Below are 14,100 nucleotides of genomic sequence, written 5' to 3'. Positions count from 1 at the left end.
CTTAATTGTTGTCAACTGTATAATTCATTCTCCTTGTTTGAAAAAGAAAGGTTGATGCTTAGTCCGCTCCTCTCTATAGGCCCTGATGCATTTTCCCCATTTTATAAGCACCGTGTTACCTTTATATCCATGCCTTTATATATATATATATATATATATATATATATATATATATATATATATATATATATATATATATAAAGATCCTTCTCCCACGTCCGATGTGCCCAGTCTGTCCCACAAATCCTCTTGAATAACGTTGTCGTAGGCTCCCCCGATATCCAGAAATGCTAGCCATAGGGGCCTGTTTTCCTTTACAGCAATACACTGCGTCAATGAAAACAGATTGTCCCCCAACCTCATTTATTGTTTCCGGAACCCATTTTACAGCCTTCCTAGCACCCCCGTCACAATGTCACAGTGAAGAATACAAAAATGAAGACCTCATACTTTTATCTCCTCATGCAGGGCCCTAACAGCTAGCGCATAGCGAAATACCAAATGGCTCTGCTAAGCCGGATTTCTTTGTATGTGTGAATATATTTCATACAACTTTTGCTTTATTTTTCGTACCCGATCGAAATAAATTTCTTTGCCAGATTTGTATTCAACTATAGACCAATCATCCATTCCAGGTCAGTGCATTCTTCCTATTATCTACACAGCACTAGCAGCAGAAAGAGACATCACAGGCATCATGGAATATCATTGTACAACTTTCGCCATTTAGGACAATGTGAATACATATATATATATATATATATATATATATATATATATATATATATATATATATATATATATATATATATATATATATATATATATATATATGACATCAAATCTACATCTCTTAAGCCTTATATAAATAATGCATGCTGCAGGTTTTACCTGAAAATAATTTTTTCTAACACTTTCAGGAAATATGGTTTCACGTATCATGTAATTCACTTCGTGAATTCTTATTTGCTATAATAATCACCGAATTTCATTAAAACATACATCTCTGTTCAGTTTAAAAGTCTGGGTTCTTTAAATTTTGCCAGCTTAATATTAAATTTCATTTAATTATGATAATTTTCATATGTGGCTTGATAAATGGCAGCTAGTGCCAGCTAGTGTATATATATATATATATATATATATATATATTTCGCTATAAGGCGCCCGTGTGCTGAGCGATATCACATGCACGTTAAAGATCCCCAGGTGGTCGAAATTATTCTGGAGCCCTCCACTATCCGCTGCACCTAGCTATGGGCTCCGGGCGCTGGTATGGTGGCGCCAGCAGCGACCACATCGCCAGCGCCGCCTCGTGGCACTCGCCGCGTTAACCGGACGCTCAGTCACGGCCGGTCTCTCGAAGGGAGAGCGCGTGGCCCCCTCCATGGTGTCCCTGCGCCTTCCTCCGTGGCTAGAATACCTATCTAGTTCACTGTATCCGTGGCCGATGCGTTCGCGTCAGCCTGGCCGCATAGCAGACGCGCACTGACCGCGATGCCATTCTAATCAACGCCTTCTTCTCTGCGGATTTCAACGCATTGAAAGCCTTGACGCCACTACTGCTGCCTACCCGCCGCGGTGGCTCAGTGGTTAGGGCGCTCGACTACTGATCCGGAGTTCCCGGGTTCGAACCCGACCACGGCGGCTGCGTTTTTATGGAGGAAAAACGCTAAGGCGCCCGTGTGCTGTGCGATGTCAGTGCACGTTAAAGATCCCCAGGTGGTCGAAATTATTCCGGAGCCCTCCACTACGGCACCTCTTCTTCCTTTCTTCTTTCACTCCCTCCTTTATCCCTTCCCTTACGGCGCGGTTCAGGTGTCCAATGATATATGAGACAGATACTGCGCCATTTCCTTTCCCCAAAAACCAATTCTTCTTCTTCTTCTTCTTCTACTGCTGCATTTAGTTTCAATTGCTTTCAGGTTGGGCTGATCACCGATTCCGAGCAACCATGATTGTGTTGCAGTCCCGACGGCACTGCAATATCTGGCAGCGCAGTTGAGCTTATTGAGATTAATTAAGTACCTTTACAGTTTGAGAAACAAGGCTCCGGCCCAAATAATGAAATCAGCTATGTAATTTACATCCACTGTGACATCGACTATGTGAATGGTCGGATAGAATTGCGAAAAACGCAAACTTACTACACATATATATCAGATGATAGTGTTCTATATCCTGCAGGGTCGACACTGCTTTACTTTGTGTATTCCTCTCAGAGAAGCATAGCTCTAAGCATACAAAAAGACGATGGGTTTCTTGCTAAGTATCTTCCACAGGACTTTCATTTCAGGAATTTTATGAAGACACCAATTACATGAATTATTTTGGTCGTATTTCTCTTTTGGTAAATACTTAACTACAGACAGGCCGCCGCGGTGGCTCAGTGGTTATGATCAGCTGCTGACCGAAATGGCTCGTGTTCGATCCTGGTTGCGGCGGTCGCATTTCGGTGAAGGCAAAATTTTAGAGGCCCGCGTACTGCGCGATGTCAGTGCACGTTAAAGAACTACAAGTGGTTGCAATTGTCTGGAACCTCCTACTATGGCGCCCCTTATAGTCTGCGTTGCATTGGGACAATAAACCCAATTAAAATCAAGATTAATTCCCGAAATTAAGGGTTTAGCGATGTTGTGAAATCCAAGAAATATATATAGAGAAATTCGAACCACTCTCTATTTTTCTTTTTATTCGTCTAGAAAAGGATTTGAGATCTCATAAATGCAACAAATAAAGATACAAAATTTTAAACCACTGAAGGAAATAAAATGATGCAAATTATTACACAAAAGCTAAGGTGAAACAATGGGAAAAACGACATAAGCACTATCAGAAGTACGACGTCGCTCCCACTGCACACACACACGCACGAAAAAAACTACAAACAAAATTGACACGCTGAACCACAGAGGAGCATAATAAACGAATACTTAAACTTCAGATGCTAGCTCCAAGAACTTCACCGTAAACCATTTCCATGACTGACTGAGTGCATTCCTTCGCTCTACATAAAGACATAAAGCAGCTCCTACCAATGATGGCACGTTCAATACACCCCAGTCCCAGCTCCCACCCATGAATTTAATTCCACAGTGCAGTCATTTCCAGCAGACCCTCTGTGCATGAGCGAGCATGCACAATCTCCAAGGAAAGCGTTTAAATATATTCGTTACCTTGACTGCAGTGTTTTTATAGCTTTTATGACATTGGGTAAACACGGCAGTAGGTAGAGTACCCATAATTATCCAAGTTGGTTTTCGCCTTCCGACGAAACGCTTCACCGCTCGCCTCGCTCACTGCAAACTGAACCAGAGAGCGGCGTTGGCTGCGTCCGCCTTTCGCCACCGCTGTTAACCAGGTGGCGCCACTCGCGCGCACCAAACTGCGCTCTTTCTTCTTTCATTCCTTCCCTTCCCTTACGGCTCATTTCAAGTGTCGGCCGATTTGTGCGACAATCAGGTATGCGCCGTACTTCCTTTAATTCCTCCAAAAAACAATTTTCAACTTTTTTTCCATCGCTGTATTTTTCTCCCCAAGGATCCTGTTAATTCACAGCCATTTACGAATATTTACTGTTTCTTGTATGAAGATTGATTGCAATTTATTTTAGATATTTTTAGCCGCCTTGTGTGTCAATTAAGCGTTGCGATCTATCGATTTTATAACAGTCATGCATCGATCAGCAGCATATGACTGCAAACTACGCGCCATTGGACTACTTTTTTTTTTAGTTCAGAAGGCACATGACGTCCAGTTTATTTTGTTATTTATTTATATTTCTTATTTCATTTTAACATTTATTAAACATTATATTTTCTTTGCATCTTTTTTTTACTTGCACTGGAATTTCTTTATGCATAACCTAATTTGAAATGGGCAGCTTATATATAAAGATCTATAAACATGATCGAGCGATCTAAATTGCATTAGAAAAAGTTAGCGCGCGGCATTCTTTTGAAATGAAATTGCTTTTTGTGGGAGGTATTGGCGCAGTGTATATCTGTCTCACATATCGGCAGACACCTGAACCGCGCCGTAAGGGAAGGGATAAAGAAGGGGTGAAAGAGGTGCCGTAGTGCAGGTCTCCGGAATAATTTCGACCCGGGGATCTTTAACGTGCACTGACATCGCACAGCACACGGGCGCCTTTGCGCTAATTTTGCCTCCATCAGCCGCCGCTACCGGTCGGGCTCGAACCCAGGAACTCCGGATCAGTATAACCGAGCGCCCTAACCACTGAGCCACCGCGGCGGGTCCGGAAATAATCCGCCTTTTTCACAAGGCCGCTCTGCGCATGCGCGCCTCTTCAGTTCCACTGGTTGAAATATCATGTTCATGTTAGTGACAGGCGCATGCAACAGTAGCAGCAGCTGTCTCTCTCTCTCTCTCTCACACGCGCGCGCGCACGCACGCACGCACGCACGCACACACACACACACACACACACACACACACACACACACACACACACACACACACACACACACACACACACACACACACACACACACACACACACACACACACACACACACACACACACACACACACACACACACACACACACACACACACACACACACACACACACACACACACACACACACACACACACACACACACACACACACACACACTTTGCCACTTTGTTGGCGCTCCTCGTGGAACCTGATCGCGCCTACGTCTACCATGCGCCTTAGCAAATTTTCGCCACTTCCCAATGGGCGCCAAACTTTGCAAAAAGGCAGATTCTAGCTGCTAACCATGCTCATGCACAGAGGTCAGTTAGTCAAGGTCTGTTGAGAACAGGATTATTTTAAGTTATTCAAATAAAATGCTATTAGGACTGGCTACGATGCCAACAAGCCCAGCCCCACCGTGCTTTGCATTAATAACGTCTAGAATCGAAGCTTTTGCAAGAAATCTGATCCGAGTGCTGGGAGGGGGCGAGGGGCACTTCCTCCTCCGAAGCATATTCAGGGTGGGGGGATCAGGTCATGAGGATCTTTCCCTTTGCCACCCTGTTTCAGCTAGGATCCTTGACATGCACACAACTTCATCCAATTATTCTTCTCAGCAAAAATTGATTGTCTATACTCTTTCTGGCCATGTTGACATTTGCCCGGAAACTAATTAGATGAATTTTTTGGCGAGAAAATTGTGTTTGAACATCGGCTACTGATCCGGAGTTCCTGGGTTCGAACCCTACCGCGGCAGCTGCGTTTTTATGGAGGAAAAACGCTAAGGTGCGCGCTGTGCGATGTCAGTGCACGTTAAAGATCACCAGGTAATCTAAATTATTCCGGAGCCCTCCACTACGGCACCTCTCACTTCCTTTCTTCTTTCACTCCCTCCTTTATCCCTTCCCTTATGGCGCGGTTCAGGTGTCCAATGATATGAGACAGATACTGCGCCACTTCCTTTCCCCAAAAACCAATTATTATTATTAACATTTTCCTGCTTGTGGATTCAAACTCGTGATCAATCCTTACAAAAAAAAAAATGGGTTGTCACCGTTTTGAAGTGAATGGCAGTGTAGTGTAGCCTCTGAAATCTGCACCCAAAAATCAGTGTTGACGCATGATTTTACTTTCAACATCTGGCGGTGATGACACCTGTTTTCATATTTTTTCATCTTTTCTAGAATATATAAAGCTCCGTTTTCAGTGAGTATTGTGGTTAGAATGTGGTACCCTATGGGTGCGGCCAACTTCCATAATTGTCCCCACCGTACTTTAAATCCCGTCCAGGTCTAGCTCTTCATGCAGTTTGGCAGGATGATAGTATGGCAGGACCCCACTATGGCCCAGGCCGATTATGGGCCTTACACCTCGCCTTGGCATGGCTTGCATCTGCTGCTCTGCATAGCCTCCACTCGTCATGCATGGTCTTCACCGTATCTCCGGCTATACGCAGGCATTCTTGTGGCAATGATTCGAGGAAAGTAACGCACTCAGCCATCACTGATGCAGGCCTAGTATTGAAGGCACAGAAGCAGGCCTGGGACTTGGAGTTACAAACTTTGTATATGAGTTTTTCCATCGCCGCACCTTGAAATCCGGAGTAGTGGCGATAAGCCCAAGATATACAGAAACAGAGTCGTAGTCCCCAACAGAGCAGTCATCTCGAAGTCTCTTTTCAACCTGGTGAGGCACAGTCTTGCTGTGAAACTGCCTACAAACACCAGGAGTCCATGCACTGCGCGTTATATGGATATCATGGTTTGGATGGAGCCTGGTGAACCGCTATGCGCACGACCAAAGCGTAGTGCCAGGCTATCCAACATATGCTGGACACCATCGCAGCGTATACTTCCCACAAAAGGCATGGTTTACATGACGGCGTGGATCACAGCATGTCCTGCAGGCTGTGCATTGCGCGACTGAAATATCGCTCATATGCACGGCTGTTGCTGCCAACGCCACCCTCCCCGCGTAAGAGGGCAGCGTATGCTCCACATTTAGTCCATAGTGAGAAACAGACACGAATTTATTTACTATATTTACTTCATTGGTGAGAAAGCGCTTGTCTCGTGCATTTTGCGCTGCTTTTTCTTTTTTCTGTCACGGGCTGGCTTAGACTGCGGGTTGAAATAAGCCGGATTTGCTACGCATACGCGCGATCTTGATGGGTAGGACTTTACTCTGCGACTCGAGATGGCGCAGAATGAGTGGGCTCCGTAAGGTGCCTCAAAACGTTATCACACTACATCGAGGCACCCTGCGGCTCCGCATCACGCAGCTGGCGAGTATGAGCCAACCACGGAAGTGTGCCAGTTGAATGTCACAGTGGACGGTCACAGTGCTGCTCCTTCCTTCTAACCTTCTCTCCCACCGGCTGTACATAAACTATCTGAATATGAAGTCACATATATGATCGACGTGTTTCCTTGCCTAAGACAAGAGTGAAGGGTACACGAATTTCTTTCAATTCCCAATGCAGTTGGCCCACATCGCAGTATTGCGTGTCTATTGGCCCGTCGCAACCCTCTGTGCCACTGCACATGCATAAAGCTACCCCATAGACATCCGTAATCTAGCAGTAATATTGCGGCTCTTGTTGGGGTAGAATTACCAATAACTCATACCTTGCTATGGGTCCATACAAGGCGTGCTCACTGACTTGACGTTAATTGCGCACACTGCGAAAATTTCTGTAAATTTGTGATAAAAAATTCGAGCTAACTGCTGCTTGATGGAATTTCAGCAAAACATAATGCACAGACATAGAGAATAGTTTATTTCAACACTGCAGAAAATGGGCATTGCAAAGCATCACAGTGACATTACAGAGCAGAGAACCAGCAGCCAAAATGTTATGTCAGCAAACCAGAATTTATAAAAGTGTGAGCTAATGAAAAATCTAACAAAAAAAATCGACTAAGATAAAATAGAACTATATGTAAATGAAGTGAAAATACAAGTCTCGAAATGGTTCACCTTGAACCGTTCATCAGAGGGCAACCAAATACTTCATTAGGTAATAACAACCATTACAAGTATCAAGTTCTGGTGGTGCATACTGATAGTAATGGTTAGGTGAATATTGAGCAGATTCTTGAAATTCTCAAATGGTTGTTAATGCTGATTGCAGAAGAGTTGGAAAAACTGATGCACAGTGCACTGTGGCATTTAACTTGCATAACCACATTTAATGAAGGGGACACAGATAAAACATTAGAAAAATAAAAAAAAATGTGTACCAGAAAGTCCACTGTAAAGCAAATCTCAAATAAGAAAAACAGAATATTCGCACCAGCAACTCATGGCAAACATTCAGCTGCACATTCTCTAGTCAGTTGCTTATTGATTCGTCAAGTCAGTATTTATCGTTAAGGCATCAGTTATCACAATTTCCCTTCTCGTCAAACATTTGACGAAACACTGATGGTTCAGCTGTGTGACAAAAAAATTTTGGGTTACTGACCAAGTTGTAACTTAAGGTTGAACGTTACAGGTTCTTACGGAAAGCCTTGCATGTAATCAGGGGCTTCACAAGGAACCAACACTGAAACGCACATTTTGACTCTGGCAGTGGTGCAGTTTTTTCTCATGAAAAAATTCCGCTCGCAACACCAAACAACTCTCACAAACCTTCATATACTCAATACACAGGGCTCAGGCCGAAACAGTCATAACCTAATGACAATATCTACACTTCAAAACTGTTGCAGAGCTTCCAAACTAGCAAACAAAAAACAAATTCTCACATTCATTCCGGGGCTGCTTGTGCAAACAATATGCTCTTGAAGTAGTAATTTTATTGCACAGGCAAATTAATGAAAGAGTGGCAGAATTCTCCCTGACCTCGCAACATTTCGCCCAAGTCGTCCCCAGTTTATACTTTTCACGATGTTCAGCCCGACGGCGCTCACCGAAGCAACAGCCCTTCAGTTAACAACTTTGTGCTGGCAAGCTGCATGTTGTGTTAACGAAATATGAATAGAGTGTTTTGCCTTTCCTGTATCTCATTTTGTCTGTCCCACAAAGTATTTGAGATGAAATGGTTTTGCTTTGAAGATTTGGTCCAGCCTACCCCTAATGGGGGCGACTGGAAGAAATTTCTATAGATTAGGGACGACTCTGCCGCCTTTTCCTCACTTAAAAGATTTACTACGAAAGCATTGTTCACACGCGTACTCCTGATTTGCGTTCAGCAGGTCAAACAGCACGTGCCAGCACAAGCAACCACTGACCTGAAAGACATGCCTTGCTAATTTGCTCTTAAGGCAATATTTGATCCATAATACGAGGCTCCAGACAGAGTTTACACTGGCACTTTTCAACTGGGCTATAAGCTAAGTAAGAAGAGAACTTTGTACACTGCACCAGTAAAAATGACAAAAGTGGACGGCATAATCGCCTCATGGCAGTTACAGCAAACAATGTTCCTTTCGTAGCCTGTCAGTTTTGACACTCAAAAGATTGCAGAAACAACGAATTGCTAGCCAACGCGGGAGGCGGACTTAACGCTTGGAGTCGAGAGTGAACTGAAATGCAACAGAAGATAACATGTGCTTTGAATTACATCTTTCAATATTTTTATGTGCTTCGAGCAGTTTTGGCATCTCTATTTAGTCATCTTTGGTAATGAGAAAGCACCATAGTTAGAGAACAAGTGTTTTTATTCTCAGAGATAAAATATGGGTGCTAGGTGTGTCAGTTCTGCACATTTAAAACATAATCAAAGATGTTTTATAAGTCTATCACATGCAAAACATCTGTGTGAACAATTAAATTCATGGTGTTGTGCCACAAACAACTCCAGCAACTTGTGTGCCCAACTTTGGCCTCAACGTGCCACAAAAGAAAAAGGCGCGCCGTAAGTCAGACATCATAAAAAAATCGCAACTAAAGCATGGTTTTGACGATGAGAACAGTGTTAAGAATGTTTTCACACTGCCACAAATATGTTAATAACAAGACCACAGACACATTTTGGGCTATGTAACAGCAATGTACAAGACAAGCATGTAAAAAGCTGAACGTACAGAATCTTGTTACTCCAGTACGTCCGTTTCCTTTCATCTGTTAAGTTTTGGCAGAAAAACCCAAATTTATGTCTTTTTTTTAGAAGAAAAGAAAGCACAGATTGAATGAATAATACAGACAATATAGATTTATTTTAACAGCTATTTATTACCCACAGCTGTACCATTATGCCAAACATGTGATTACTCCAGACAAAACTACAACGAAGATATCAGCAATGTACTAGCACTGGCTGTTCTTGACTAGGTCAAGAACTAGTGCAATAACAAAGATGAGGTTCGCATAGTGACCAGACCTTTTTCGCAAAATGCATGTGCATGATATAAAGAAATATTGCTCTGCAGGCGCAACACGCAAGTATTGAATGGATGAAGAAAGCACGGTACTTGTGCATGACATAAAAAGCTATGAAATGATGAACTCAGAACATAAAAATAACTTGAAAGTAGTTATCTCCTACTCCGTCAACACAGCACAGTGAGAACACAGCGGCCAAATGCCCAATGGGCACTGGAGCTTCACTGGACGTCCGCAGGACGTCTCAGACGTCCTCAGGATGTCCAAGGGAGTTTCAGTGCCCATTGGGTGATAACCAGCGTTTCACACATCTACTTCACCATCACAACCGTCATATTCATCACCAGCAGAAAAGTGCAAAAAAAAAAAAAACAACGTAACGGTGAATGAATGCTTGCAGAAATAATGGCTTTGAATTACCCTAGACAAAAAAAATCCTACGGTACAGTGGCAGGTTTATAGTATTTCACACGTGCTGCAGAGCACCCCTACAAAGAGGCAGTGAGTGCATAGTGTTTTCAACCAAAAATTTCTCAAGAATGAGAAATGAAATTGCTGGTGACGATAACATGAAGAAACAATCAGTACAATAAAGTTAATATCAGTGGTTTTGGGCACACAACTTCCCCTGGCTCTGGGACACTGCTTCACATAGCAGTTTTAATGCTAAGCTCTCAGCAACCCCTCAACAAAATAACCTAAATACACACTACAAGAATCCACATCCGTATACTGTTCAGATCATTTTGATATAGTGCGGCAAAAGGCAGCAGTTATGTTCAGAGATTTCATTTTTTATAGCTAATGGCCCAGTCTTTTTTTAAGCACTGCATTCAATTTGAAAAGAAAATAAATAACCCCCCTCGACTTACTGTATACTCAATTTTTCATCAGGAAATTGAAGAATTTTATACTTTTTTTGTTAAGAAGCACCATCATAGAGTCGAGTGTAAGAGTGTGAGAAAACCAAAGAATAGTACCAAGCAATTTTGTTTTGTTCATTACAAGGCTTAAAGAACAGTCCACTGAAATTATCGCAAACGACTCAAGCCATATGAGCCTGAAGAAAATGTTTACATGACTGCACCTGTAGAAAATCAGTGAAAAAAAAAATACATACAACAATCCAACAGGATAATTAAAATCAGGTGGAACCATAACATAATAGTTCCACTTGGTATGAAAATCCGCTGCTCGTTCGGCAAACTTCAAAGCGTAAAACTTTCTCCTAGTCTGGGATAACAAGCAAACCCAGAAAGCTCCCACAAATAGAAAACCAGCCGTTTCGAAAGTCGCCAAACAATACAGCAGACAACAAGAAACTTAACCACTTTCTCTCCATCCATATCACCTCCCAATGTTCCACAAAGATTCGTCCAACAGCATAAACGTTCACACCATCTTCACAGGCACTTCACTCACTGGTCACTTTCTTAAGCCGTTGAACCTTTTCACACACACCAAAAGCTCGCAGCATCACAGCAATGCAAGGACAACGGCAGCTTGTCTGTTCACCCCGACTTGGCGAACTGTGAAGGCTAGAGCAAGTGACGTGGCTCTGGCGAACCTCAATGACCTTAACAGTCGTCGGTACACTTGGAGACAGCTTTTCATGGCAATGAAAGGAAAGGCACAGTGGGCAGAGCCTTTGTAACTATGCCACTCTGCCAACAGCTTGGCCACAGTATGACCGCTGCACATGCTGCTCGCTGCACGGTTTTCTGCTCCGCCGCCTATGGAAGCTTCTTGGAACCGGATATGCCTACTAAACAACTCATTCTAATCAAAGAAACTGCTTTTTCTGTGATTCTCTCATGTTAAAAATGCCCATTTATGTAAGAAATATGCCTTATATAATGAGTGTTACCAATATACTATGTTTTAAGAGGAAACTAACAACTGAAACCAGCGACTATATTCGAGGCGGAGGAATAAAAGGTTCGTTTCAGCTTGTAACATTGGCTCTAATGCCAGGAAAAGTCGTCGTGGAGTATATCATGAAGCGTACAGACATTACAATGCTTCAGAAAAGTGTAAAGGCAAAGGTATTTTGTTCTTTGTAGACTGCAAGTACACTGGACGGAAGTAAAAGGAACAGCTAAAGCAACAAGCCACGGCACTGTTATAGCCAAGCTTGTGGCATTAAAAATTAAATCACTGGTGACAAAGGCAGTGTGCCAACAAGGAGGACTCAGCCAGCGACCTCTGTATGTTCTCCAGTGCTCTACCAACTAACTTTCAAACTGAGGCACACATGCAAAACCCAGTGGATATGGTTCCACACTTTACTGATACCGAACATCAATCCAATGACTTTTGATGGGTTTTTTTTACTAATCACTGAGGAGCTGGCAGTAGCTGTTGTCTCTGCTACTTTCGCATTTACGTGCAGATTTATGTGGTCAGTTGTAAGGGCATTTAACTAATACTAGTTTGCAGTCTAAGGACCATCAAGTATATTGTGAAGAGAGACTGCTAGGATCTTCACCACATTATTGGCATTAGCGACAACAACCTTCCAGCCAAAGTACAAAATCACTACGCAACTCAGAGCAGAATATTTGATATTTGCACTTCAGATGATAATCCGTTTTCCCACTTGTCAGCTGGGAATTCCCAATTTCTCAGTGGCTCAACTAAGCAGTGGCTGATCACAGCTGCTACCACACAAAGGGTAGAATTCAGCTGAGAATAGGCAGTAGCACTGGATAACTTGTGCGTGTGAGAAGGGCAGGTTTGCCTGGTTTTAGAGCACTCCATATGGCTATGCTGTTATCGAGCAGGTCATTCCTGACTGCTTCTAAACCACTGACCTATTGTCTGTAACCAAAGTGATCAGTGGCTAACCTTGTGAATTATGCATTGAAATTACGCATGAAGTTCCAATAAATGCTCCAGCTGTTCAGCCAAGAATTGAGATGTCATTTTCGCTGCATAACATGTGCGTAAACTTCGACGCAGTTTTATGCGCTGAGTTATGTTTTCACCCCAGCAGGCTGCCTGACCAGTCAGACTGAGCAGTCGGACAAACTAGTCGCACTACGCAGTCAGACCGAGCAGTTGAACCGAACAGTTAGACTGAGCAGTTTGAATAACCGTCAATCTGACCAGCAGACTGACCATTAGCAGAAAGCCTTTGCCTTCCTACGCGAATGTGCTTGCCCAGCCTTCATCATTCGCCAAGTCGCAGTGAAACTCGACACACATCAGCATAGGTGGCGCTCGCAGCCAGCAGCGAGAACCACGACATGGTAGAGCACAGAAAAAGCCTGAAGCGTCGACTTGCGGCTCAATGGCTCAGAGATTGCCTAAACGGGGCAGCACCGCTTGAAGCAGCTGACGGGAGCTTCGGTTGTCGCCTCTCGCTGTGACCTCGCAAACGCCAGGAAGATCTGCTCCAGCGTGGTGTCGCTCACAATGTAGTCTTCGAAGGAGAGTTCCTGCTTGAGCGACTCGAGCGTTTCAAACAGCTGGCTCCACTTCAAGGTGGTGTCGGTGACGTGGAAGTGGAGCAAAGCCTGGGAAGAGAGGAAGAGTAAAAAGATAAAATGTTTGTGTCATCTGCCGCTGTGCTTAAAAGACGTTTTTTGGGAAAGAAAAAAATTTTGGCTTGAAATCAAATTTTTTTCCTTTAACACCATCAAACATGCATGCAGGAATGCGCAAGTAAGTTGTGCTGTTGCGGCAGCCTTGCCAGCCTAAGGTACTTGATGTTCAAATGTGGTACGTGGGGTTGAATGGGCGAGAACTCCACACGGGCTATGAAACACGCTGTAGTAGAGGGCTCCAAAACAATTTCGACCACCTGGGGATCTTTAGTGCACACTGACATTGCACACTGACACTCCATCGAAACACGATTGCTGTGGCTGGGATTTGACCCCATGTCTTTGGGCTCAGCAGCCAAACACCTTAGGTGTTAAGGTGCAGGTGTTAAGGTACCTGAGCTAATGGATCAACCTTCACAGGCAGAAGCACACATGCACAAAACAACTTTTTCACCAAAAGTGAACTGCTAACCCTTAAAAAAAAAAGAAAAGACGAATTAGCTGTAATCTGATTCAGTGCAATTCAGTAAGCCTTGACAAAGCCAGACAAGGCAAACAAGTAGTACAGTCGTGCTCAATATGAGCTGCAACGTGACCGATTTGAACAGAGATTTTCACTTCATAGTAAATCAATCCGACTCCACATAGACCACTCAATTTGCACAAAGATTCAGTGTAGTTTTTTCTTTGGACTGACATGTAACTGCATCAATTTACTGCACCATTGTACTTGCACTGCTTCAAGAACTGACCTCCTGCCA

General features: G+C 43.3%; 1 protein-coding gene across 4 annotated transcripts in view; it reads right to left on the bottom strand.

The window, feature by feature from the left end:
- Nucleotides 1-10,621: 10,621 nt before the first annotated feature.
- LOC144103990 (phospholipid-transporting ATPase ABCA3-like) overlaps nt 10,622-14,100 on the bottom strand; it is a 77,817-nt gene continuing 74,338 nt past the window's right edge. For all 4 annotated transcript variants that reach the window (XM_077636751.1, XM_077636748.1, XM_077636750.1 and 1 more), the window contains exon 27: nt 10,622-13,309. In XM_077636751.1, coding sequence (XP_077492877.1) covers nt 13,100-13,309 — 210 coding nt within the window. In that variant the 3' untranslated portion in view covers nt 10,622-13,099. The remainder of the gene's footprint in view (nt 13,310-14,100) is intronic.

The sequence above is a fragment of the Amblyomma americanum genome, chromosome 9, assembly GCF_052857255.1.
Source record: "Amblyomma americanum isolate KBUSLIRL-KWMA chromosome 9, ASM5285725v1, whole genome shotgun sequence".
Taxonomy (NCBI): domain Eukaryota; kingdom Metazoa; phylum Arthropoda; class Arachnida; order Ixodida; family Ixodidae; genus Amblyomma; species Amblyomma americanum.
The sequence above is the reverse complement of the archived record's forward strand: the minus strand, read 5'-3'. Positions and strand labels throughout refer to the sequence as shown.